Raw genomic sequence first — 27,504 nt, 5'->3', positions numbered from 1 at the left:
GGAAACTGCACGCCCAGTAGGCTATCATGTCACTGGCCGTGGTCCAGAAACATCATGAGCCACGCAGACATAGCTTTTTATCTTTTTTTTTTTAAGATTTTATTTATTTATTTGATAGACAGAGATTATAAGTAGTCAGAGAGGCAGGCAGAGAGAGAGGAGGAAGCAGGTTCTCCACTGAGCAGAGAGTCCGATGTGGGGCTCGATCCCAGGACCCTGAGACCATGACCTGAGCCGAAGGCAGAGGCTTCAACCCACTGAGCCACCTAGGCACCCCAAACATAGCTCTTTATCTTAATCCTGGATTCAGAAATGGCTCCTCTTCAACCTTTATCTGGAATTCTGAACCTGGTGATGGAGTACATGGAGGTGGAAAATAGGAAAAGTGGGGTGGCAGGGATCAGTGGGGGGGAAATGGAGCGGAATAGGCAGAAGCCATTGGAAAGGAATAACGACTGAGATTGCCAGGGAAGATCTGTTTTGACATCATTTTCATTTATTCAAAGCAACCCAAAAAAAAGAATCCATAGCTAACTATGGCTACACCTTCAACAAACCTTTTTTTTTTTTCTTTCTTTTTTCGTCCACTTTTAACAAACCTGTCATGTTTCTGATGGTTGAACTTTTAGTTTTGGTTTGGGAAAATGTGTTGGGGAGTACATGGATCACTCTTTTCACCTCACACTCTTTTCCTTAATATTATGTTTGCAGTTATAAAAAGCTTACAAAGACCATGAGTCCTGACACTGAACTTCTAACCCAAGTCCATCATATGATGTATATGATTTTGAAGTATTGCCTCCTCTCTATAATTTTTGTTTCTTCAAAAGGAGCTGATGTTTATGGAACACATGCCATGTGCTAAAAACTGTGCCCCACATTGGGGATAACAGCAAGTAAGAAACACTGTCTGCTTTCAAGGAATTCACAGGTTGAGTGGGGAAAATGATGAACAAACAATTTCAGGATGGCTTGACCCATTCCTCTCTGCCACCCTTGCTATGAATATTTGTGAAAGGTGCCATGCTGATACACAAGAATGAGGGAAAGGACCTTTGAATCTTCCTAGGAAATTAAAGGGAAGCACCACTTACTCAATTTTCCTAGAATGTAAAGCAAGTAAGGAGAGAATACTATTGTATATATAGAGTCCATATACTGAGTGACCTTGTGTGTTATTAAAGGCTTTGTGTGTGTCTCATAAGCAATGGAGAGCAACAGCATGATTACAAGTAGGGCATGACTTGATCAGTTTGGCTTTCGAAAAGATCATTCTGTTTTGTGGAGGATGGTTCACAATGACTATGGTCACAGAATCATAAATAGTAAAATGGAAGCTTTTGCTCTAATTGCAGTAAGAGCTGAATCATCATCCAAGAACACCAGACACCTGTATGATGAAATGTTCTGGGCATCCAAAAGAAGCCAGATAGCAAAACTACCACCGTAAATTGGGAGATTGGGGAAACAACATATGTAGGCTGTAACCAGTGCTCCTACTCCTAGAACCTCTGGGTGCTCTGGCTCCAGATATCAAGAGGAACAGAAGACCATATCCAAATACCCTTACTTATGTGGGAATAGGGGAAGAAGAAGGCTTTACAATAGTATGGTCACCTATGATGTGATGTGGGGGTCTGACAGGGAAAACTGTTAAAGATATCTGAGCAACCAAACTTGGATCCTCTTCATAGCTCCAAGTGGTAGAGCATGATGGAGTAAATTCTGACATTCTTCCTCAAAGATACAGAGTAATTAGCCATAAAAAGGAATGAAATACTTACACATGCTACAACACAGATGAACCTCCACACATTATGTTAAGTGAAAGACAAACACCAAAAGCCACCTACTGTATGGTTCCATTTATATGAAATATCCTGAATAGGTAAATCCACAGAGAAGGGAAGCAGATTAGTGTTTTTCAGGGGCTAGAGGGGTGGAGGAAACAGAGAATAACTGCTTAATGGAATAAGGCTTTTTTGGGAGTGATTAAAATGTTTTGGAATTAGATTAGGGTGGTTGTACAACACACTGAATGTACTAAATAACATTTAATTGTTCCCTTTAAATGGTCAATATTGATGTAAATTTCACCTAAACACACACACACACACACACACACACACACACACACACAGCCCAGAGCATCATGAGCTTGAGAACAAGTCTTGGACTATAATACAGACCTGGGTCTGAATCCTAGCTGTCAGTTTCTAGCTGTGAAATATCAGGACAGTCACTTTTTTTCTAAAAGGTTCACCTTGAGCAGTAACCTAAGAGGACAGCAGTTACAATCACTGAAATAATGCATGTGAAGTGCATTTCACCACGTCTGACACATGGCAAGCTTTAAATAAATCTTACTGTTAATATTATCTGTACCCTTCAAACAGACAACCCTAGATTTATTCAACTACTTTAATTTTAACTCTCAGGTATCTTTTAGGCTATACTTGATTTGGTTGAATGTAAGCTTTCTTTGGCTAAATGAGTTTTGCCATGAACAAAGATTTTCACAGAGAACTTGGTTATAATTAAAAAGAAAAGTGGATTCTAGGACCACAAAGGTATAAGCTACCTTTATACGGTTACTCCAGTTTAGGGTCATAGAAAATATCACTAAGTGATCATGATCCTCTATCCTGGACATAGCCTCAGAATCCTTGTAACACAGCATTCTAGGAAGGCAATCAGGTGGTCAGACTTGGGGATACAAGATGACACCAATCTACCCTCTCTTTTTATGTAATTTGTTTCTCTCAGACAGGCACATATGACAAAGAAGTCTTCGCACTGAATATGAATTTGATTCTTGAAGGCCAGCAAACATTGATAATTATAGAAATACCCCTCCTTCACTATTGGGCAGGAGGCTTGGGAAGAATTTCATAAAAACCTTTAACATTTGAGACATATTTAAAAAATAAAACAGAAGGGAAGAAGGAAGGAAAAAAGGAAGGAAGCAAATAAGGAAGAAAATGCTATGGCTTTATGGTATACTACTAATACTTGACTTTGTGATGATGTTCCACTGTATTAAAATTTTTTACATTTGATCCTTACTGGTAGATCGGTGGACACTGCTATCCTCACCCACAGCTAAGGAAGCAGAGGCTTGGAGAGATCAAATGAGGTATCCTGTAACCACCAAGTCATGGACTGTACTGGTTTCCTAGGGCTGCTATAACAAGTTACCACCAACTGAGTAGCTTAAACTCGAGGTATTCATTGTCCCACAGCTACAGAGGCTGGAAGTCTGAGATCAAGACTGAATGTTGGTAGGGCAATGCTCCCCCAAAGGTGCTAACGAAGGATTTGGTCCAGGCCTCTCTCCTAGCTTTGGGTTATCTCTGGCTTATGGCAGCCTAACTCCAATATTCACATGGCATTCTGTCTGTGTGCATATCTGCATCCAAATCTCCCCTTTTATAAAGATACCAGTTATACTAGTTTAGGGGCCCATCCTACTCCAATATGATCTCATTCTAATGCATTATATCTGAAATAACCTTATTTCCAAATAAGGTCACATTCTGAGATATTAAGGGTTAGGACTTCCACATATGGAGTTTTAAGGGACATAATTCAACCCATAACATGGGTTGATCAAAGCCAAGAATTCTGTACATGTATGAGTAGCACCGCTTGAGCCCAAGTGTTTAAGCTTTGGGCTTCCCTTAAAGATAAGAATTCCCACTATTCACTAAAATATAGCCTTTTAAAGAAAATTCTTCTTTCAAAATCATTCAATCATCCTTCACATTAAAAATCAATTATGGAGGGGTACCTGGGTGGCTCAGTCAGTTAAGCATATGCTTTTGGCTCAGGACATGACCCCAGTATCCTTAATCAAGCCCCACATCCAGCTCCCTGCTCAGTGGAGAGTCTGCTTCTCACTCTCCCTCTGCCCCACCCCCAGCTGATGAGTGTGCACGTGCTTGATCTCCCTGCCCTCCTCTTCTCTCTCTCTCTCTCTCTCTCTCTCTCGTGCTCTTTTTTTTTTTTTTTTTTTTAAGTCTTTTTTAAAAGTCAATACAGGATTTCCACCCAACTCACCGACCTGGTATGATACCTATAGCATGTATTTTATGAGGTTCTTTATTTCCTTAGGGGATTCTGAATTACAATACTAGAAGGTCAGCTGGAAGCTTGACACATAACCAAAAGGAGATGGAAGACCAAGAGAATCTATGATAGCTCATTATATTTAATATCACTATTATAAATTTTGAATCTATTAAAACACACACACACACAAACAGCCCTTTCCTCATTAGTGACAACAGACTATGTCTGTTATTTTTATCCCTGCTAGAAATCATCAGTGGGCTGGAAGAACGTAGTACTGGTGACATGAGCCTTCATTTCCATTTTTAATTAAAAGTCTTACTGACCCAGAGTCAGATTTTCTTCCGTACTAGAGACTGTGGAAATTCCACAGTGGAAACTACAGTAGGCAGGGAAGGGAGGAGCAGGCAGAAACCTGGGAGCTTAGCACTGAATGAGAAGAAGATCACAGCTTTTAAGAGAAGATCCAGGAAAGGTGTCAACCTGACCACCTCATATTCCCACCTTATCCTTACTTTCCCCATCCCTCTCAGGCCCTAGATCAGCCTCAGTGGGGATCATAATTGCCCCTTCTCATGACCACTCTGTTGTGACTCATCACCTTGCAGACCCTACTGGCTCTCCTTCCTGACTCTCACATCTCTTTTGCTGATACCACTATTTAGTTATAATAGTCATCATTATCACTCACATTTGTTGAGCTCTCCCTCTACATCTCACTTAATTCTTGCAACACTCTATAAGGTAGAATGATTACAGGCTGTAACCCATCTATACACTCTTCATTCTACTTAAGGACATCATGCTGGTACTATCCTGAGACCAGGGCTGCCCTGTTAGAAGACTACAATTCTTGGCTTCCTTTGTAGCTAGGTGTGGCCATGTGATTGAGTTGTAGCTAATGATATGATGCATGAAACTGCCAAAAAGTCTTCTTAAAGTAAGGAAACTTTCATTTTTCTCTCCTTCCAGCTGGCTGTAATAAGTAGGTAAGTGTTGGAGCTATAGCAGCCATCTTGGCCCATGATGTGCCCTTGGGAATGGAAATCACACTTAATGGGGTAGCATGAGAGCAGTGCCTACACGGCCTAACTCTCAGATTATTTCATAAGAAATGAAAATAAAAACTTACCTTATTTAAGCCATTGTTATTTGGGATTTTCTATTACAGCAGAATTTGTCTTAATCCCAAGTGGTTATTATATAAATATTAGTACTCCTATTTTACAGATGAGGACATTGAGGCTCAGAAACATTAAGTAATTTGTCCAAGGCAAAAAATCTAAGTAGCGGTGTCTGGATGGCTCAGTCAGTTAAGCATCTGCCTTTGGCTCAAGTTATGATCTCAGAGTCCTGGGATCCAGTCCCGCATTGGGGTCTCTGCTCAACAAGGAGTTTGCCTCTTCCTCTGCCCCTCCCCCTGCTTGTGTGTTCGCTCTTCTCTCAAATAAATAAATTTTTTTTTTTTTAAATCTAAGTGGCAATGCTAGGATACAATCTGACTTTAGGTCTAGTGCTCTTAATCTCTCCAACATATATTCTCTAAAAAGTCCCTTTCCCAAACAAAAATACTGGCGTCCCCACATTCAACTGTTCCTTTTCTGTAGCACCTGTCTCCTCCCATCATTAGTTACCAAGCACTATGGGTTCTGCCTCCCATGATGCAGGCATCCATTTCCTGTCCCCCCCCGTTCCTTCCCCATGAAGAAACCTGTGGCTGGCTGACAGCAGAGACAGAGGCATTGAGCCTGAACAAGATGTGCCCTGGGATAGGTGGGGGAAGTAGGACTGTTCATGGGGCAAACATGAGAAGATAGTGTACATGCCAGGTACTCCTATTTTGACTCCTGCTGGAGAAGATTCTCTCAGGTTGAGTTTGAGGGGGTGGTACTGTTGTTGTTCAGAAGGGAGTGGAGGAGTATGTGTGTGTGTGTTGTGCCAGAGCTGTGGAAGTTAGTGAGCTGAAACTTCAATAAAGAGAAGGTGGACAGCAGACTGAAATACTCCAGAGGTATTAAAAATGAGAAGGTCATTGACACTTATTTTTCAGAACAAAAGGGTCTCTTATTTATTACTAAAACTACTAGTACAGAAGAAAAGAAACAAAGAAAGAAATAATTTTCCCAGTAAAACATGTCCAAGTGTGCAGATAGCAGTGATGTTTGTAGTTTGATATAGTAAGCTGCTAATGACTTTGCCACAACATAAATATATGTGGCATCCCATGTGGTATTCCTTACAGATCCAGCTTCATTCTTTTCTAATATCTCCTCTTGGAATTGTACCTGATTTTAGTATAAGTTTTCATTTGAAACCACTGGGGAATGGGATAATTCCACTTTTGTTTCTTGGCCAGGAATTCCTAGATCTGACGGTCTTGTGAGAAGACATACCAAGGAATGGAGTCAGCTACACAGACCATGATGGTCCTGAAAGGAGAGCGAGCCAGTGACACTTTCAAAAACCAATTTCAGAATAGTGGCACAGACCAAATGCAAAGAATAATAAAAATAATAACTATTGTTGATTATGAACACTGAAACAAGTTTTTTGGGGTTCACATCCCAGCTCCCCTACTTATTAACTGTGGTCTTAGAACTCTTGACCTCTTTCTACGTCAATTTTCTGTAAAATGGAGGTATTAGAACTGCCTCATAGGATTATGAGAATTACCTTCATTTCATGACATGTAAAGAACAGAGCCTAGCATGAGTAAGAGTTATTTGCCAGGTTCTACAGACATATTATATAATTTAATCCTTACAATAACCCTATGAGTCAGGTCTTCCCTCTCCCAGATTGACAAATGAGAACTAAGGGTCAGAGAGATTAAATACCTTCCCTAGAGGGGCACATCTAGTAAGTGACACAGCTGAATGCATACACTGCTTTTCTTGATGAACCAGGCAGTGCTCTGGGGAAGGGAGGGGGGAACAAGCTACGGGCAGAGGTATGAGTCATGCCCACCACCCCAGCCCCAAACCCACACCTTATGCATGGACACAAAACACAGAGCTCACCATCACTTCTGTTGACTTCAACTGTAGACTCTCTTTGATTTATATTATGAAATTTTAGTATGAATTTAAAAAAAGAAGAAAGAAAGAAAAACCAGTATGAGGTAAATGGAACAGAATATCACCTAGGATAACCCTATCTAAAAGTCACCTGACATAATGGGCTATAAGCAATAATGTGAAATCTACAACATATGCTACAGATCTGATTTCTTGCAAGACCCAAACCCAGAGTTTGTTGGGAGACAAAGAGAATATGCTGCCTAGAGTCTGGATTACCCACTTTACTATGCCTCTTGCTTCTTCTTCTTCTTCTTCTTTTTTTTTTTAAGATTTTATTTATTTATTTGAGAGGAAGGGAATGAGAGAGAGAGAGAGTATGAGAGGGGGAAGGTCAGAGGGAGAAGCAAACTCCCTGATGAACAGTGAGCCCCATGCGGGACTCAATCCTGGGACTCCATCCTGGGACTCCAGGATCATGACCTGAGCCAAAGACAGTCGCTTAACCAACTGAGTCACCCAGGTACTCTGCCTCTTCTTTCAGATAAGGCTAAAATGCTCATTGCTAAGGTTTCTACGATAACAGTATATTTCAGATATATGTGGACACTGTACCATGTTCCAAACTCCAAATCACACTGAACCACTTTTTGGTTTACATCATGAGAAAATCAGGTTTTACTGGCTGAGTTTCTAAGTAGGGTCTAAGGGGGATCAAATCAGGCCCTTGGTGCCTTTAGATGATCTATTAGGTAATCTAAATTAGACATTCTTCAGGGAAACATAACCTTGAAACACACAGCTTTATCTGTTCTTTTCATGAAGAGGGGGAAAAATACCAATTTCTCAAGATGAGAAAGAAGTTGGGTTGCATTTGTAAGTATATTGATCAATATATGTTAAGAGAAGAGAGAAGGATTTGGGGGTGCTTTAAATTAGAATTTTTTAAATTTTGTGCTTCTTTTATTAATTCACTAATTCCCTGTAGCTCAAGAGATGCTAATTAATTCAAGAAGCCATAATAGCTAATCATTGGCTAAATAAATCTAAAATGGAGACAGTCTGTCACTGGAGATACCACTGCTCATTTTAATTAAAATTACCAATTTGTAAAGTAATGTAAATAAAGGTTATTGTATCCTTCCACTCCGGGAAGTATTAACCCTTTGCATGGCCACCCAAATCTAACAAGACTTAAAAAGCCAAGAATATTTGTGGAGCTTAATCAATAAACTGATTTAGGATATTTATCATTCCAAGTGTGTTATTCATGGACATTATAAAAACCATACGGAATAAAGCTGCCTTGACACATAATAGGGGATGGAGAAGAGCTAAGAGTGGTTGCCTCGAAGGAAATACAATCACTGTGAAGGGAGCAACCACCCCAAAATAAATGATTACCTTTATAAACATTTAGGCCTAGGGAAAAGCAAATGTTCCAGCTCTGAGTTTCCATTTTTAAGGAATAAATTTATGCAAATGTGCATTAGTTCTAGCAGTTTTGTAGCTCAGAGTGATCGCACCTTGTTAACATGCAATACAACTGCTTGTAGCCACATGAATGTCATTTGGAGGGATAGAAAAGGCCGCCTCTTCATTACATGACTAAATGGTAAGGATCAGCCGCAAAGCTCACCTTGGGATACGGATACACCTGCATGCTTAGCTGCTCAAGCCAGCCAACCCAAGAAAGCAGTGTGTGCTGGAGACCATATAGTGTGAGTCATCACTAAATCCTAAGCTGAGACGCCTTGGTGCTCCTGGTAGATTCGCCCTTGCCTCAGAGAAATCCTTCTTTATTGTCTCTCCGATCAGCTCAGGAGCTGATGATAAAGTCCTAAAACTAATTCCTAATAAAACACCAAAATTTTAGACACAAAAAATGAAAAAGCATAGTTCACAGACACCTTTTAGACAATGGTTGGGGAAGTATTATAGTTTAGTCAAAGATACGAAATTAGTTTGAATTGGAAAAAAAAAGTGATATCCTTTGGGATGAAGGTGAAGCTGGCAAAGGAAAATTACTGTCATCTTGTAAAAGGCTACTTGTGAATGGAGCCTCCTGACAAAACAGAAGTCTGGCTGAAACCTGAACCAGATAAACTTGTTATGCAAATAGCTTTAGCCACAGGGGAGAGGGCTGATAATGAAATCTCTACAAAGTCAACCACACATTACATGGGTGACCAAAAACACGGGCAGGGTCCTAGCATATGGATAAAAAGCAATGCAGAATTTAGGTGAGGATCATGTTTAATTTATCATAACTATGCTGTCAGGAGTCATGCTTTGACAAATGCATAACTAACACATATAAATGAGTCAATTATCACTAACGACCAAAGGTTCAGAACCAAACTGATGTTTCTTTTCTTTTCTTTTTTTTTTTAAACCACAAAACATGTTTACTGATAAGATTTGCGACCTTCTTAAAATCTCTCTGAGTGTCTCCAAATTAAAAAGACTGGAAACCTAAAAAACCTCAAGCCACCTCCTAGCACTCATGTCCTGCCCCCCCCACCCCCCGCCACCTCATGTACATTCATAGTCATTCCCCCTCTCATTCACACACACACACTCTCTCTCTCTGTCTCTCGCTCACACACACACATCCTGTCCCCTGTCTTCACAGCTATGATCAGTAGGCTACAGCCAGGTCAATCCCTTTGGACCACCGCACCAATCAATGAGAAGTCATACAGGTCCTTGGTAAGTGGTGACCAACGTGGACAAAAAAAAGATCAAGATTATTGACTCACCTCTGCTATGATTTAGCAGTCACATGGGGATAGGGTATTAAGAGTTTTAAAGCTGCTAAAGAATTTCTAGTCCTGTTTATTCTTTAGAGAGAATCCGTTTACTTACCTTAATACAATGCATTGTTATTCAGTCTACAATGGGAATTGAAACAATTATCTGAAAAATTCCAGCTAAAAACACCTTTCCTGAAATTACCAGAAAATCATCTTCCCCACCCCAGTCCCACCAATAATGAGAAGTTTATAATCTGAAGGCCTTAATCCTCTATCCTGCTCCCAGTTCTCTCCCAATATGAGCAAGATAAGTATAAAAGCAAACTAAGGCTCTCTTTAAATAGACATTTCTAACCCAGTGAGTGTCATTGTTTGTATTTCATTAGAGATTTGAATAAACAGAATGAAATAGTAAAGTCAAACTCAATTGGTAGGGTAATGACAGCCTGGGGTATATGCAGGCTCACCTATGTAACCAAAGATTATTATTTGGGAATAGTGGGCAGGTTTCTACCTAAAGATACAAAATATAATAATTAGTCCCTAATCTTGAGACTCATATTCCTAAAAATCTTGTAAAAAAAGAACTCATGGCTGAGGAATTTAAGATGGTATGGGGAAAGCAGAATTGGGAGCTAAAGTCAGGAAAGAATCTATGAGCAACTATAATACAGAATATTTTCACTAATGAAACCATTAAGGGCAATTCATTAAGTAAACAGAAGACTGAGGACAATTTTCCATATCTTAAATTAGTGGTAAGGCACACAAATCACTTGATTTCTATTTACCTTCACTGGTTCATAAGAACGTTTTCAGACTCTCCCTCTCCTGCCATTTCAACAAGATGCTTTTGTTTTGCCCCGATAGTATGCATACTAAAGGCATAGATTTTTGTGTTCTGTCTTCCATTCTCATATCAAGATCCTCTAAGTCTAAAGCAAATCAGAATGAGTGCATCTGGAGTTCACAGTGTTGGGAAAAACAAGCATATTTAAATGGGCATATAATAGGATCCTGCCACAAAGATAAATCAATAGTTGGAAGGTATTTCCACACTGTTTAACCCTGAGAGTCCCAACCCCAACATCAAGTATGTACCTTTATTCCCAAATCCATCTAAGCAATACCGTGCTTGGTTTAAGAACATGAATATACACTTGAAAATATATATAGAAGATAAAATTTGGTGAGTCAAGTCACATTTTAGAAGCATCACAAGAGCTTGGTATAGGAAGGCATATTTGTGAATATGTAATGGTTTTTTCTAGGCCAACAGCTTCAAGAAGGTCAATCAAGGGAATCTGTATGCAGCAATGGAACAAAAAGGAAAACTCTTTAAATCCAGCCTTTGCTAGCAAAAGCACTGGAACCCAGAGGCCCTGGATTTCTCTCCCTGGGGTGTATTCCCAGCTACCAGGGTGTCTTGAGTTCTCCAGTTCTCTCCGCCTCCCCCTTTGGCTCCCAAATCCCAGGAGGTGCCTCATCCTCTGCTCCTACGTGAGCATCATCCCTCTTGCTCTATCTGTTGCTCCTCTCACTATTGCCTGACATTGCCACTTTGAGCTGTGGCTGCTTCTGCATTCTTCAGGCTTTGTAGAAACACCAGAGTGGGGACTGGAGGGGTGAGGAAATGCCCTGGCCTTGAATTTCATGGTCATATTCCAATACAGCCTTGCTTGGTAGAATTCTTGGAGTACTGAGAAAGATGGAACAAGTCCAGGAGGGGCTGGACAAGCAAACAATTTTAGGGACTGTGAACTATGATGCACTTGAAACAAAAATTAAATATAGGATTACAACTCTTTCTACTAATCCTTGGGGTCAAATGTATTTTGAAATTCAGAATTTTATAAAATTTTAGAAATATAAACCAGTGCATTTACTGTATGTTACATAAAATTCCCCAGCAGGATCTGGGGCAGCACACTATAATCAAACACATTAATAAATCTGCAACAATTCACATGAATATTCACACCGAGTGAGATAAATAATGACTATAAATAGTTTCACTTCAGTTTAGGTCATGTGTTGCCACCAAATCAGTTCACATAAGGCCAGGGCCTGTAGCTAAATGAGTCAAGTACAAAAAAAAAAACAAAAAACGCTTTCATTTCTCAGAGCTTTTTGGATTCTAGAATTGTGGATAAGGAATTACTGATCTGTATGATGAGAGTAAGGAAGATAATCAAGGGACTCCGTTTCTTTCATTGCCCTGCTTTTCTAAGGAAGCTAAGTCTACACATAAGCTTAAGTTAGAGCAATTTGTGTTGACCCTTCCCTATGTACTGTTGATGAGCTATTTGGGGCACTTCTTTTCTCCTCCCATGACCTCTGAACACCTTGTTTGATCTACTAAATTCTGAGCACACCTCTTCCCAGTCCCTGTACCTGGATATGCCTTGTAATGCCTCATCTGGATTTCTGCCCACACAGTTCATCAGGCCCCTAGCCTGGGGTCACACAGTCTCCTCTAGCATCTTCCCCAGATCTGTGTGGTCTTCTACCAGACCAGGGCCCAGGCCAGAAGCTCATATTCCCAGAACTGAGTCACCATCCTGTTGGTGTTACTATTGGTTTTGCTCCTGTCTTAGTCCCATTCCGTCTTGCCTAGCTCCTGGTAACATAGCTCCCATTGGACACGCCACCCATCACTTGGGTTTTCATCTTGTTCTCCCCACCTTGAGCCGTGGCTAGGTCTGTTCACCTTGGTTCCTCAGGCCAGAGATCCCACTGTGCCCACTCAATCATCTTGGCAACTAGAGCTGTGTTCCCACCCCATGGATCCTAGAGCAAAGCCCAACTTCCAAGCTTTAAGACCCCAGTTGAAGGCTGCCTCCCTCTGTCTCTTCCCTGGGCCTAGTGTGCGCATCACAGTTTCAGATGTTGAGTGTCCTCCCTCATTAAAAAGGCCACTGGCAGTATTTGCCCCAGGACAAATAGACTAGATAAATGTGAGTAGATTCTCAGATAAATGTGACCCATAGAATCAGGTCTGATTATAGTCAAAAGTCAAATGGAACTCCCTATTTTTCAAATCCTACAGAAGCATCTTCTGTCATTTACTGGAACAAATTCTGTGTCATAACGTGCTAAAAGGCATAACGACTTCTAGTGCCAAGTAAATTCCACAGCTTGGATTTCCAATCACTGTTCAAGGCCTTGCTGGATTAGCAATTTTTAGTGGAAGAAATACTCACTGCGAAATAAAGTGGATGAATTCCTCACACCATTCTTCCGGATGAAGTAAAGTAGGTGGAGGATTTCTGAAAAACAAAAGCAATTTTTTCTTATAAAAAAAAAAACAGTGTTTAATTAAAGGCAAAATATCAACTTGTCTTTACTGATACTGTTCTAAATAGCTCTGATAAAATCCATTCTGTTTCTTCCTGGGTGGGAGTCATTCATTAGTGATAAATTACAAAGTGCCAGCCCCTATTCATTTAGTCCTTCATTTTCACTGATTAAAGGCCTACTATGTCCATGGCTTTCTCCAGGAGCTGTGAGAGTAACACAGATCAGGACCGTTCTCCAAGAAGACACTAATGAGGGGCGAGGCAAGCATGACCTCTATATGACCACTATAACTGAGAGCTGAGTATTATTAAGGCCATAAGAAAGAAAGCTATAAACCTAGTGCTAGGGGCTTTAGAGAAATTTTACAAGGATTTTCAGATCATTATACTACCACACGAAGTAATTATGTGATGCATTTAAAGTACACTCATACATTCGTTAGTCAAATTTTTAACTATTTCCTCCTGTATGTCAACTTCTGCAATAAGCACTGGAGAAAGCAAAACAGCTCAGGCAGTGTTCCAGACCCTATGGGGTCCCTGGGTAGAGAGGGTGACAGACAAATAACATAACTAAGTACTGGAAGTTCAAGAGAACTAGAGAGTTGCAGAAAGACTCTGGTAACCAGGCAACTTCTGAGAAGGCAGGTGAGAAGGCAGGATAAGGGGAAGGTAAGGGCCCTGCATTTGGCTTAGTATTTACCCAGAGATTAAATTTTAAAACAGAACTGACATTACTTTTAATTGGTAAGCGCTTTTTTTCCTGGCCATAAATGGAAGTAGGGGGCTTCTGAGCAAATCAAGCACACCAAACAGAGAAACTTATGTTTCTGAATGTCTAAAATATGACTGTAAACCTTAAACACATTACATATGTTACCTTTGCTTTCATCTAGGTTTTAACTGCTTCCTAAAGCCATAGATTGCTTAGTTTCAATAGGTGGAAGAATGGGAAGCAGTGAGAATGACAGAAATTTTAAAAAAGTATCAGATAATGTTATTACAATTTGCCTCTCAATACCCAGTCTCTTCTCATTTTTTTAAGTACAGTTTTTATTCTGACACAATGCTGCCATATAAAGACTACATTTTCCTGAGTTTCTTGCAGCTAGATATGTCCATGTGACTAAGTTCTGGCCAATGATAAAACTGTTCAGTGGTGTTTCTAGGAACCCTTCTTAAAAGAGGGGAGATACGCCATCTTCCTTCTTCTCCCTTACTGCTTCCTGGAGTATGGATGTGATGGCTGGAGCTTGAGCAGCCATTTTGGACATGAGGTAAACTTGAAAATGAGAGCTATAAGTGGAGTATGGCAAAGAAGATAGGTAGAAAACTGGATTCATGATGACATGGCAAGCTGTTGTACAAGCTCTAGACTGCTTCCCATTAGTCTTCCTTACCAGGAGAGAAATAAATGTCCATCATTTTTAGGCCATTGTTATAATGCAATTAATCATAAGTGAGCCAATAATAGTTCAGAGTAGTATCCTATCACATGATGAGAACATAAGTTGATAAATGATACAGAAATACACAAAGATATGTGGGAGCATAATTAAGGAAAAAATTTACCCAATCTGGTAAGTCCCTGAAGACTTTCTGAAGAAGATGAGCTTAAACAGACCCCTTAAGATTAGGATGGATTTTTCAAGACAGAGAAGAGGGAAGCCACAACAGGCTTAGAAAACATGTGCCAAATCACAGAAGTATAAAAAAGTCTGGGAAGTTCAAAGAATATGAGTAATTTTTTGAGGCTAGACTCTAGGATTCTTCTGGATCTAGAGAGGGAGAACAGGAGGGAAGGAAGAGTGATAAGAGAGAAGTATATGACTTCTCTGTTATGCATTAGAATTTAATTACCTTTCAGATCTTCTGATTCAAAGACCCAAAGGAAAATTATTTGTGTGCCCAGCTAGAAAGAATAAGCAGCTCAAGGTTGCCCTTCAGTTATTTCGGAGGCTGCCTCTATCTCATTCATTTTATTCAACAATATTTGCCTTTATCTTTCCCTTATATTTTTTAAATAATAAAAATCCCATCATATAACTTCTGCTTCTGGGCTTATTTGAATTGACCTGTTCTTACTGGCTCCAGCTCTTTGAGGTCCCAGCTGTGGGCCTCAGTGTGACCTCTCTCAGTGAGGTTATCCTACATCCTCTCTTAGAGCCCTTTCCAGAACTTGAACTTTCCTTGCTCTTCTTAGGTTTTCTCCTTCTGTTCTCACTGAGGTCAGTTCCACAGAGAAGACGTGCTTAAGCAATTTACTATCTAATAGACTTAATTCACCCTAAAGCAATTAACCATGACCAAGAAGTCACTTGTAGACAGAATAAACAGACTTCATTAAAACAACCTTAGTAGGCTCAACACTGGCCAGCTGAGCATGAAGGGACAGCCCTCTGTTGCAATTAAAGAGTGACCCAGCAAGAGTTCACTGGAGGAATGGATGGCAAGCATCCACTCCTGTGTAGAGAACACTGCACTTTTTTCCTGTTTTCAATCTGGTTATCAGCAGGAACTACAGGCTGGGGCAATGGGTTCCTGAGCTAGCCTGAACCTCTGCAGCAGAGCATAGAGGAGAGAGCAGGAGATCACCACTCACCCAGACCATCACCAATCCCTGGTGGCCTCACATGAACCCCACACAAGGAAACTTCTTGGAAGCTCCAGCATCATAGGAATTTGGTTTCAGAACAGCTTATTAGACCTTGTAGGTAGGTGCTCTGTCTTTCCTGGAGTCGATCTATCATACTCAGGTTCAGTAAATAGAGATCTTGTGAAAGACGGTTATTTGTGTGTAATGAAAACTAAAAGGAATTTGAAAGGCTTTATGGTACTTTGTTTGCAATAGCAATATAAATTCCAGTTCTCTTGCCATCCAGAAGGAGCACCAAAAAGTAACAGTAGTACCTTTTTGGCTATTAGTACCACAAATGCAAGCTGCCACCCTGCCTAGCAGGTCTCTCTCCAAAAGGAGAGATGCTTCCTGTTCAGTGCGATGGGAGAGTCAGTGCGCGTAGCTGTGATTCAGAGACAAGCAGGCACCCCCCACTTACATGTATGGATGCCAAGAGCCTGCAGAATGGATGAATGGTGAGTGGCTGGAAGGACTGTGAATCTAAATAACCAGCTCTCATTTGGATAATGTTTATAAACATACATTTTGTTTTTTGAAAAAAGGCAAAAAGCAAAAATAGTGGTCAGTGTTTGTTTTGCAGCAAGCCATTATAGGGAGAGTGCAAAGCCCAAGCAATGAAAGAGGTCCCACCAAGCTCCTTTCCTCGGAACTACACTCAACTTCTCAGCATCACGCTGTCATAGCCTTGAATCCTGTCTGGGAACATCTGTATGTTGTCTCGATTTATGTTGTGTGTCCGTTACCAATATGTGTCCTAAGGCATCAGAAAAGCCTTTGGTCTTGGAATGCTCAAAAATTATTCTGTATAAATTAATGGCAATTACTTCTTCGTTTTACGTTATTTTGGCTCATAAAAGATTTCATAGGAACACTCTATTTTTCAGGTAGCAGGGAAACCTGTATTTGATCTGAGTTTTGCCTGCCTGGATTTTACTCCTGAGATTTGGACCCCAAGTTCAATTTCTATAAAGATGATCTGCTGCACACAGACAGTATTAGGGCTCGATGAGAGTAGGAGCAATGGGGTGATATTAAAGAGAGTCCTGAACCTATTATTTACCCATTTTTTACCTGGGTCCAGCAAACACAACAGGAATCAAGTTAACCTTCTTCTCCCAAAGCCTAATAAACTGCTTTTCTGAACAGCTGCACTGAACTCATTCTAGTTCCTGAAATGGAGAAGGAGCTGGCTGGAGCGAGCACCTGGCCTCTGGGTAGCCAATCCCCATTTAAACCATTGGCCTATGCCAGGGCATGATGCAAAATGATAATCTGGGCCAATGTGATTCTCTCTAGGTTTTTTCCCCACCTTGAACTGAAAAAAACAAACACAAAACTAACAAAAAAATGAAGGAGTTTACAAAGAGAGCTGAAGCTAAGAGATCCATGACGACAGGGAAGATGGGAGATGTCACAGAGCATAATGAACACACTAAAGTTTTAGGAAGCAGAAACTATGAGTAGGCAGAAAACCAGGGAATGAGGAGAAAACATGCCAGGGAGAGGAGAAAGGAAGAAATGTGTCACAAAGAAACTGAGACCCGGTAGGCTATTCTTGAGTTCCTTTATTGAGTGCTTCTCTCTCTAGTGCGTCTAGAATATTATTGGCCCTAGCATTCTGTTCTTGGCCCTATTCTCTTCCCATTCTCCACATTAATTGAGAGCTCACTACATGTCAGTGGCTCCCTAATCGCTATCTCCTGCCTTGACTTCTCCTCTTTCAGTTAGTGCATCCAACTACTTTCTAGATGATCCATTTTTATTTCCTAGGGGCACCTCAAAGTCAGCATGTTCAAAACCAAACTTCTCTTCTTCCCCTAAGTCTGCATTCCACTTGGTTGTTGGAGTCAGAAACTTGGGTTCTACCCTCTCTCATAACCCCACATCCAATTGGAGAAGGCAGAAAAATGGCTCCCCAAATAAGTCCACATTCTAATGCCCAGAACCTATAAATACTCTACCTTCCACTGAAAAGGGACTTTGCCAATGTGGTTAAGGTTAAGGACATGAAGGATTACCTTAAATTATCTGGATGGACTCAATTTAAACTCTAGTCCTTTAGTTTTTGTTTTGTTTTGTTTTTTGTGTTTTGTTTTTTTTTAAAGATTTATTTACTCATTTGAGAGAGAGAAAGAGCAGGAGCACTGTGGGGAGGGGCAGAGGGAGAGAGAGAATCTCCAGCAGATTCCCCACTGAGTGAGGAGCATGACATGGGGCTCGATCTTATGTCCCCAAGACCACAACCTAAGCTGAAATCAAGAGTCAGATGCCCAACTAACTGAGCCACCCAGGTGCCCCAATCTCTACTTATTTAAAGCAGAAAAGAGAGGCAGAAAGAAGGGGCAGGAGAGATTTGAAAAGTGAAAGGGACTCTATTTGCCATTGCTGGCTTTGAAGGCAAGGAAAGGGTGTCATGTGCCAAAGAATGCACGTGGCCTCTGAAAGATGGGAACAGGCCTCTGCTGATACTCAGCAAAGAAACAGGAACCTCAATTCTATAAATGTGAGGAACTGAATTCTTCTAACAACAGGAATGAATAAGGAAACCAAATTTTCCCTTAGAGCCTCCAGAAAAAGGTACAGCCCTGCCAACACTCTTGATTTTAGCCTCGTGAGATCTACGTCAGATTTCTAACTTATAGAACTAGAAGATAATAAATTTGTGCTATGTTAAGCTTCTAAATTTGTGGTAATCTGTTATGACAGCAATATAAAACTAATACATCAATCAAGTACCAAGTCCTATCAATTCTACTCCCTAAATTCCTTTCTAATCACCTCATCCCCTCTTTCATGTCCTAATTCAGTCACTTATCATCTCATACCCAGACTACTCCAATATCCTCCTTATTCTTCTCCCTGCCTCTATCCTCGTCTCCTTCTAATCCATCTTTCACTTGGCAGCTAGAATTTCTTTATAACATACAAATCTGACCTTGTTATTCTCTTGTTCAAAATTCTTTGGTAGATCCACACTGCCAGCATGATAAAATTTCAACCCCTCTGCCTGATATACAAATGGCTTTCCCTGTCCATCTAACCAGTCTCATCTCAAACCACTTCCCCGTGTGCACCTGATGCTTCAGTACTGTATTGCACAGTACTTGTAGCTCCTAAAGCAGGTCCTGTTATTTCATGCCTCAGGGCCTTTGCATATGATATACCTTCAGTTCAGAGTGCTATCCCCAATTTGTCCACCTGGTGGACATGCCTCTACTCATGCTTCTACTCATGCTTCATGTGTTTCTTTAGTATTCAGCATAGCAGCACTCTATAAATTTTTGCTGAATGAATGGCTACATGAATGAATGCACACAAATATCCATTTATTGTAAGTAAGCCAAGAAATGATGCCAGGACAAAATTTGACTTGGTCCCCAAAGTGGCGTAAAATTAGACAAAGTGAAACAGCTCCTTTGGGTGTGAGCAAATTCTAACTAAATTATTCATACAAGCAGGATTTGAGGAACAAAGGAATCCCCTTGGGTGGTGCTTTAGGTTGGATTTGACAATACAAGCCTCATCTTTATTCTTCTGAACCCTGATTGTCCCCAGATCTTTGAACATATCTGACCAAAAGGAGGAAATAAATCATGATTAAAATCTCATCACAGACACTATCTAATGTCAGGACCATTATACACATATGCATGGTGGGTTGGAGATAAGAGGAGATCAATACTAATAACTACCACATGTTGAGTGCTAACTACCACCAATCTCCTTGCCAAACAATCCTATGAAATAGAAATTATTACTCCAGTTACACAGGTGGGGAAAATGCAGCTTAAAAGAAGAAATTTTCTTAAAAACATCTAACAAAACGTGGGCAGGTCAGGTTTTTTTTTTTTTTTAAAGATTTTTTTATTTATTCATTTGACAGATAGAGATCACAAGTAGGTAGAGAGACAGGCAGAGAGAGAGGAGGAAGCAGGCTCCCCGCTGAGCAGAGAGCCCGATGCGGGGCTCGATCCCAGGACCCTGGGATCAAGACCTGAGCCGAAGGCAGAGGCTTTAACCCACTGAGCCACCCAGGCGCCCCCACAGGTCAGGTTTTAAACAAGTATTTCTATCTCGATATCCATACTCCTCACTGTTTCCCGTATTTTATTTCACGAAGAGTCCATTACACTGGAAGATGAAAAGAACATACATGCAAAAAATGACAGAAAAACAATTAGCAAGCAACACCTGTAGAAGGTGCAAAATGAAGTCCTCAAACACAAAAGCACACTCACCAAAGAGATGCTGAGTAAAAAATTTCTCAATAAGACTGAGTTAATTAAGAAAGGCTTCCTGGGGGAAAAAAAGGTAAAGCTTCCTGGAAGCTGTGAATTTTAAGGCAGGTCCTACAAGGTACATACACCAGTTGATGAGGGGAGAAGGGTGTTAAGGAACAAAAAGGAGAATATAAAGAGGAAGACACATTAGTATAATAACTAATAAGTAATCAACATGCAGTTAAATAAACTCTTGGGTGTGTTCCAATGGTATTCTATTTATTTACTCATAAAAGCAATAAAGTAAGAAGCTGAGCACAATTAACTGTTCTGAGAGTATTAACCACAGCAGCAGAGCTGTCATCCTGATCTACAATTGGTAGATTCATTAATGAGGTTGAATGGCTAGGTGTGTATCTATGTCCCGTCCCTAAGTTATCACCACCTAGCTCTAGCCAAAGTTGCTCTTCTCTCTAGGGCACAAGTTAATTGTTCAAAATCAATTACTTAAAATTTTCATACTCATTCACAATATATGACTCCATCTTAATATAGAAAATTCCCCAATGCAGGAAAATAGTGTCAGGGCAGAAGACCTTCCTCGGCCGTATGGTCCTTCTAGCTGGATTTAGAATCAAACTTACATGAGAGAGACTAAGAAGGAAAGTCCAGTTTAATAGCATAAGCATGGGGAATCAACCCCAACATGGAGTTCCAAAGACAATGAAGCAACATGAAGTTTCTGAGAGCTAAGGAGAGGGATAGGGGCCTGAGAACACAAAGAGGAGAAAGACCATTAGCAAGGAGGTGAAAGGAAATGTTTAGAAAAACAAAGGTTTGCCCTATTATGCAGATCATTTTTTAGATAAAGGAGAGTCTCTATTCACAACTCTCTTCCTGGTCCAGTCTCTCCTTCCCAATGTAAACTGAGGCAGTTGAGGGAGAGGCAGAGAGCTTTTGCTGCATCTACTGGGTTTTGATTACCTTTAACACAAAGTAATCTTAATGCCAAAGTGGCATATTCTGGGGCATCTCATCCTGCATGTATTCAACAGGAAGCAAAAAGCAAAATACCTCTTTGCTACCACCTCTTATCCCAGAGTCTCGCCTGTATCAGTGTGGCTTGTAATCTTTTAAACCATTTTATATGGGTTTTTAGTATTTTCAATAAGTGCATATAGACTGTTTTGCTGTGCAATGAGTATATAATAAATACAATATAAATTTTGTGATACACATAGTTGGGATGGTAGAAATGGGATTAAATGCCACATATAAGTGTCCTGGTACTTCTACTTTCTATTCAATAACATGGCTTAAAGATCATCCCGTGACAACTTGATACCTAAATAGTATTCCACAATATAGGCATACTATAGTTTATCCATTTACTTCCTGATATTCAGACGGTTTCTATTTTTTTCACTCCTAGAACGAAGGCTGAAATGGTTTACACATGCCACATGTCATATGTGATTTCTAACTTTTAAAAGGTTTCTTAGGTGACAAACACCGAACACTTGTCACTGAACATTTAGGATCTTACTATGTAACTTAAATGCAGAAAAGAGTAGGCACAGATTGACTCATCTTCTCAAGGTGGCCCAGTAAGCAATTCCAGAGCTGAGGAGAGCTGAGGAGTAAGTGACCACGAAAAGGCCCTGCAGGCTGTGGAGAGTGCCCCTAAGTCACCATTCCATAGAACACACTGTGAATGGGAACTCTGAATTGGTGAACTCCACCGGTGTCAGGCTTTGAACCCTGCTGCTGGGTTCCATTCTGCAACTTGCAAGAATTTGCTATATAGATTGAACAGTGAGTATCTCGGGATAATTACCTTGACATATGGGGCACAGACCAAGATTTATTCAAAATATATATGCTATAAATCTGCTAAAGAGGAATCATTTGAGAAAATTAAATAGTTGAAGATATTTCTTTAAAATCAGAAAATAGAGGATATGAAAATGACAAAGAAATCAGAATCACAGGGTGCCTGGGTGGCTCAGTGGTTAAGCATCTGCCTAACTAAGCATGGCTCAGGCCATGATCCCAAGGTCCTGGGATCAAGCCCCACATCAGGCTCCCTGCTCAACAGGAAGCCTGCTTCTCCCTCTCCCACTTCCCTGCTTGGGTTCCCTCTCTCGCTGTGTCTCTCTCTCTCAAATAAATAAATAAAACCTTAAAAAAAATCAGAATCACAATGCTATACACCGCACCTCAGTAAATATGAAAGGCAGTTGGAAAAGACATCCATGCTAAGTGCTGCACCATAAAGTCATCTTCCTATCAGGATCAATTCTTTGAAGTAGGGAAAAGGAGAGGAAGAGGTCTGCAAGAAGAACACTAGATGAGGTGTCTGGTAGGAAATAAACGTAGAAGAAGAAAAGCATCTTTTCCTTTACCCTTTAGGTTCCCAACTGGGACCTCTGTAACAAGGAACAGATTAATTAGAAAAAAGCATACAAATTTATTTAAAAGAAGTTTTACATGACATGGTAGCCTTTATAAGGAAATGCAGACTTGAAGAAATGGCTAAACCTGAGGTTTTTTTAATGGTTTTTGTTTGTTTCTGAGAGAGAGAGAAAGAGAGAGGGAGAGAACACAAGCCAGGGCCAGGGTGCTGGGGAGGGAGGCAGAGGGAAAGAGAAAATATTAAGCAGACTCTACACCCAATGCAGAGCATGACAAGAGGCTCATTCTCACAACTGTGAGATCATGACCAGAGCCAAAATAAAAAATCAGACGCTTAACCAACTGAGCCACCCAAGCATCCCTGATTCTGATTCTCTTTTTTTTTTTTTTTAAGATTTATTTATTTATTTGAGAGAGAGTGAATGAGAGCATGAGAGGGGGTAAGGTCAGAAGATCAGAGTGAGAAACAAACTCCCCACTGAGCAGGGAGCTCGATGTAGGGCTCAATCCTGAGACTCTAAGATCGTGACCTGAGCAAAGGCAGACACTCAACTGTCTGAGGCACCCAGGCACCCCTGATTCTGATTCTTAATAACCAAATTTGACCCTGTCCCTAAAATAACACCATCTGCAATGTTAAGCTATAATCCTTAAAATATAAAGTTACCTCGTCAAATCACAGGGCTCATAACAAACCCCTTCTTAACTATTTACCACCAGTAAGTGACAAGATGTTCACTTCCTCCGGCGTTTCAGCCTTGCAAGAATCTGTTTCAAAGGTCATTTCAGAATCTCAAGACTACATTACATTCCCCATGTCAAGGGTAACTACCCCAGGCCTATGTTTGATCTTGGGTGTGTTACAGAGCTTTATTATTCTTTGGCCACTACACTGACATTTCAAATGTTCATAAAAGTTGCATTTTCTCATTCTCTCTAAAACATATTGGGGTACCTTTCTCTCCACTGTACTCTCCTATGCAAACACATAGTACACACAAGCAACTCAACCATGCATGCTGAGCACAGGAGAAAGTCAAGGACAATAAAAGGTGCCACGTCAATAGAGATAATGGAGGGGACAAGTGGTGTGTGGCTCACTGTCTGAGTCAATGTGATCATCTGCTGACACCTGGTTCTTCAATTTCCTCCTTCAACAAGAACTCAGCAATGCCATCAAATCCCACTGCTAACGTCTAATGTATCAGGGAAACAGATCTTGCCCAAGAGCTGGCTAATGACCCTTTTTCTCCTTTTCCATGCACAGAGTCGAAGTCACAAGTCTATTTTTCTCACACAGTTTTAAATGCATTACCTGTTAATTCATGATTGAAAAGAGATGTGTTTTGAATACATCAGGTTGTTCTCTAAATGTTTTCCCATCATCAAATTCTGGACTATTTATGTGGGTTCTGTGGGAACCCACTCACTGAAGGTGAATATTACGGTGTGTCTAAGGATTTGGAGATACAAAGTCACTCCCCAATTAGGGTGACATTTTAGGAAGGAACAGCTTTATACAGTGGCATGAAAGTCACAAGGACAGGGTAGTGGGCCAAGGGATAGGCAATGGTAAACAGACATGCTAGACATGCTGTTCTTTCCTGAAGTATCTTTTTATTTTTTATTTTTTATTTTTTTGGTGATAAGAAGGGAGAAGTGAAAGGAGCTAGGATATGCCTCCCCAAACTCACCATCTGTGTACATCACACCTGATCCTCGAGGATCTATTAGTTTAGGTCCAATCAGAAGGCAGAAAAACATTATTAATTTGAACAGGGAAATTTTAATATAAATAACTATTTACTTGTAATAGGAGATTAGATACTGAGGAGTAAAGAAATCTAACAAGTACAGGAAGAGCAGATATTGGAAAAGAGCTACTACCTCTAGCTGAGTCAGAATACCCAAGGAAGAAACTAATTTAGAAGAGGCCCTGACCCAAAACCAAGACTGAGATCCAGACCTCTCTGGAAAGGATGCGACCATGACCCACAGATGCTGAAGTTCTCGGACGTAAGACAAGCCAGCGCTGGCAAACAGGAAACCACCTGCCCGGATGCCTTTGACACTTAAGTGGGAAGCTACTCAGTGAGTACTGTTAAAACTCGCTGTAGAGTGAGCACCACTGGGTGCCCCAAAAGCCATAGAAACAAGAAGAAAAAAGTATACCAAAACCAGGAAGAGGTCCCTTTCCTCCTGCAGTGGCTTTCCAGTGCCCTCTACTGACAAAGCCTAACATCTGCCATATGGCAAAGGAGGAATGTTTATGGCGTCTACTCCAGTATCACAAAGCAAGGCAAAGAAGGGTAGAGTCAGAGCTGAAAAGCACTAAATTAATAACGGGTGCAGGAAGGAAGTGAATGGGAAAACAGAGAGATGCTGGAGTGTTACAGTGTTCTTTTTTATTTTTAGATGAAACTAAAATTCTTCAGGAAATTTCTATTTCAGGCTTGCAATAGACTACTTCCAGCCATCATCAACTGAATGAGTCCAGTATCCTCCAACATTAGGTGCACTTGCTAGATATATTTCAGAGGTAATGAAGAGATATTGGAAACCTTCTTCCCCCACTTAAAAAATCTGTTTTGTTATGGTACATGAAATTTCCTCATTAAGACTCACTGTTTTCTATCCCAGAAGCTCCTTATTGAAATGGGAATGTTCTGGAAAACATCTTATTGTAAACCTTTATTGGCCAAACCTTTACTTGGGGTAAATGGCACGACAACAATAAAAACTTAGAAAAAGGCACCCAAAACAAGGACCAGTGAGCAGACAGGACCACAACCACAGACTTAATCTCTTTGTGATTTTCCATTTCTATGGTCTCAATTTTGTGTAAGCTGACAAACTTTAGAGCCTGGTAGTATGACACGTGATTTTATTCTTTCCGGACTCTGCCTCTTAGGTTTCTCTTAGAAAAGAATTAATGAAAGTCAGCATGGTTCAAAATTCTTTTTGGATAATGGCCAGGATAATGGCCATAGAGGGGAACTCCTTTTTCTTCTGGGCCCCCTTTCCTACCCACATAAGTGATAGATAGTGAGGAGGCTGAAGGGAGCTGATTAATGGTTTTCCCCCCATTCTCTCAAGCCAGCCAGGAACCCATGACTTTCCTTCGGCTAGATTATTTTTGCATAGAGTCCAATAGTATTTTTATGGTCTTTATCCTTAATTTCTTGAGCACTTATTATGTATAAGCACTGTGCTAAAAATTTACTCATTTAACCCTCACATATACTCTGTGAGGCATGTTACACAATTGCTTCCTAGATAAACCAAGGCTTAGGGAAGCTAGACAGTTTTCAGTGCAGGCTGCCTGATCCCAAAGAGCACAACTGCAACCTTTGCGTGTCCTGCTTCCCCACTTAGGAATTCCTTTTGGTTAATTAGACAACACAACATCTTTAGAGTCTGCCAGAGCAATTTATATCATATTAATGGGAGAAAAGGGGCATAATTTGATAAGCCAGCTCAAGCATAGTACTCTTCAGATCACCAAGACATTATTAGTGAGCAAGTCCAAAGAATATTTTGTTTGGGATGCGGAAGGATCAGTAATAGGGAGTATGAGCTGGGAATGTTTTCATCTGTTGAGTTTTATGCATCCTCTGTCATTCAGCTCCCTCCAAAGTCACAGCTGGTAAAACCAAATGGGTCATTTTACCACAATCAGACTAATGTCACAGTTCAAGAAGCACCATTTGTCCTCTGAGGCAAAGCCATGCACCTAATTACGACACACTGTTAATAAATTTATAATAGACAAAAAGAAATTGACTGCTATGGATTTTTTTTTCCTAGCAAAGCAAAATCATTTAAAGGGCAGATTGCAAATCTATCCCTTCTTTTATTGTTTCAATAAAGTTAGCAATATATTCTAGATAGAAAAACCAGGGCAGACCTTAGACGAACAGATTGTATCATCAGATCCTACCACATTGTCTCTAATGGGGGAAATTAACAGCTGAATATCAACACCTGTCACTGTGAGCGGACCCTGGCATACACACCAGGTAGGAAGGCTGTGCAGTTCCTTAGAGCAATCTGAGCCTGGGCCACCAGAGACAATATGCATGCCAATGCCCACAGAAGCAGGCTCCACTTAATATACCAAATGCCAGGGGATAAAGCAGCAGTTCCTGAGGAGGTCTGGGTGTTAACAATTGTGAGCTCTAAGAGGTTTCAGAAAGACTGTGCTAACTGCAAGAATGGAATCAGACTTAGGCAAAGACTGGTCCCAGCAGGAACCACTGAACATTTATCCCTTTTCAAGGGCAAAAGGTACCACCAGAGCAGCACCCTCTCTCACACTTGGGTGGTTTGAGTCATGTCTCCTCTGAGTAGATTATGGTCAATTGTTTTCACCATCCTCAAAATCAATTACAATCATTGCTACTGAATGAATTATGTCTCAAGTCCTGGCAGTTTGTGAGCAAGCCCAAGTGAGCAAGCCCACATTTATTTTTCTGACATTGTAAGCATGTCTTCTCTTTACAAGGGCTTTGGCTATTTTTCTCCTGGGTTGCCTAGCAACCTTTGAAGAGACAGAAATATGGAGGAGGGATGCTGGAGACATACTGATGAGTGAATCTGTATTTATTTCACAGTTTCCTTTTTTAAAGTCATTCTGTTGTCCCTTCCTGCGGTGGGTGTGGGTGAGGGTCTGTGTGATACTATCATAGTTCTGCTACTCTTCTAGCAGGAACATTAAATGCCAGCAGATATATTTACATAAGCATATTCAGCAAATGGGAGGTTATAACAGACTATTGCATATTACTACAGATGAAGATGAATAAACACATCAGAAACTCATTGAGTAAACACAATGCCCATTTGACTGCCCTCTCTTAAGGTCTCAGACCATGCCAGAAGAAAGCTCTCATTCCATCCTAGTGGTGACTAGAGGATAATGCTGCGTTCTTGTTTGCCTCCTGTCCTGTCTTTTACTAAATTATATATGCCTACAAAAACAACCCATTTTGTTCAGGTGTCAAGTTTATTTGCAATGAATTGAGTGAAGGAGTTTCCCATGGTTCTTTTAATTACTTCTGTGTCTGTGGTTACTTACCTCTTTTTAAA

At 40.5% G+C, this 27,504-nt stretch overlaps 1 protein-coding gene across 1 annotated transcript in view; it reads right to left on the bottom strand.

Moving 5' to 3' along the window:
* The window catches only part of LOC111140755 (myosin IIIB), a 427,320-nt gene that overhangs the window by 255,558 nt on the left and 144,258 nt on the right, over positions 1-27,504 (bottom strand). The window contains exon 10 of the mRNA XM_022492953.1: positions 13,048-13,113. Coding sequence (XP_022348661.1) covers positions 13,048-13,113 — 66 coding nt within the window. The remainder of the gene's footprint in view (positions 1-13,047; positions 13,114-27,504) is intronic.

Source organism: Enhydra lutris, unplaced genomic scaffold (assembly GCF_002288905.1).
Source record: "Enhydra lutris kenyoni isolate GAN:26980312 unplaced genomic scaffold, ASM228890v2 scaffoldscaffold1, whole genome shotgun sequence".
Lineage (NCBI taxonomy): Eukaryota > Metazoa > Chordata > Mammalia > Carnivora > Mustelidae > Enhydra > Enhydra lutris.
The sequence above is the reverse complement of the archived record's forward strand: the minus strand, read 5'-3'. Positions and strand labels throughout refer to the sequence as shown.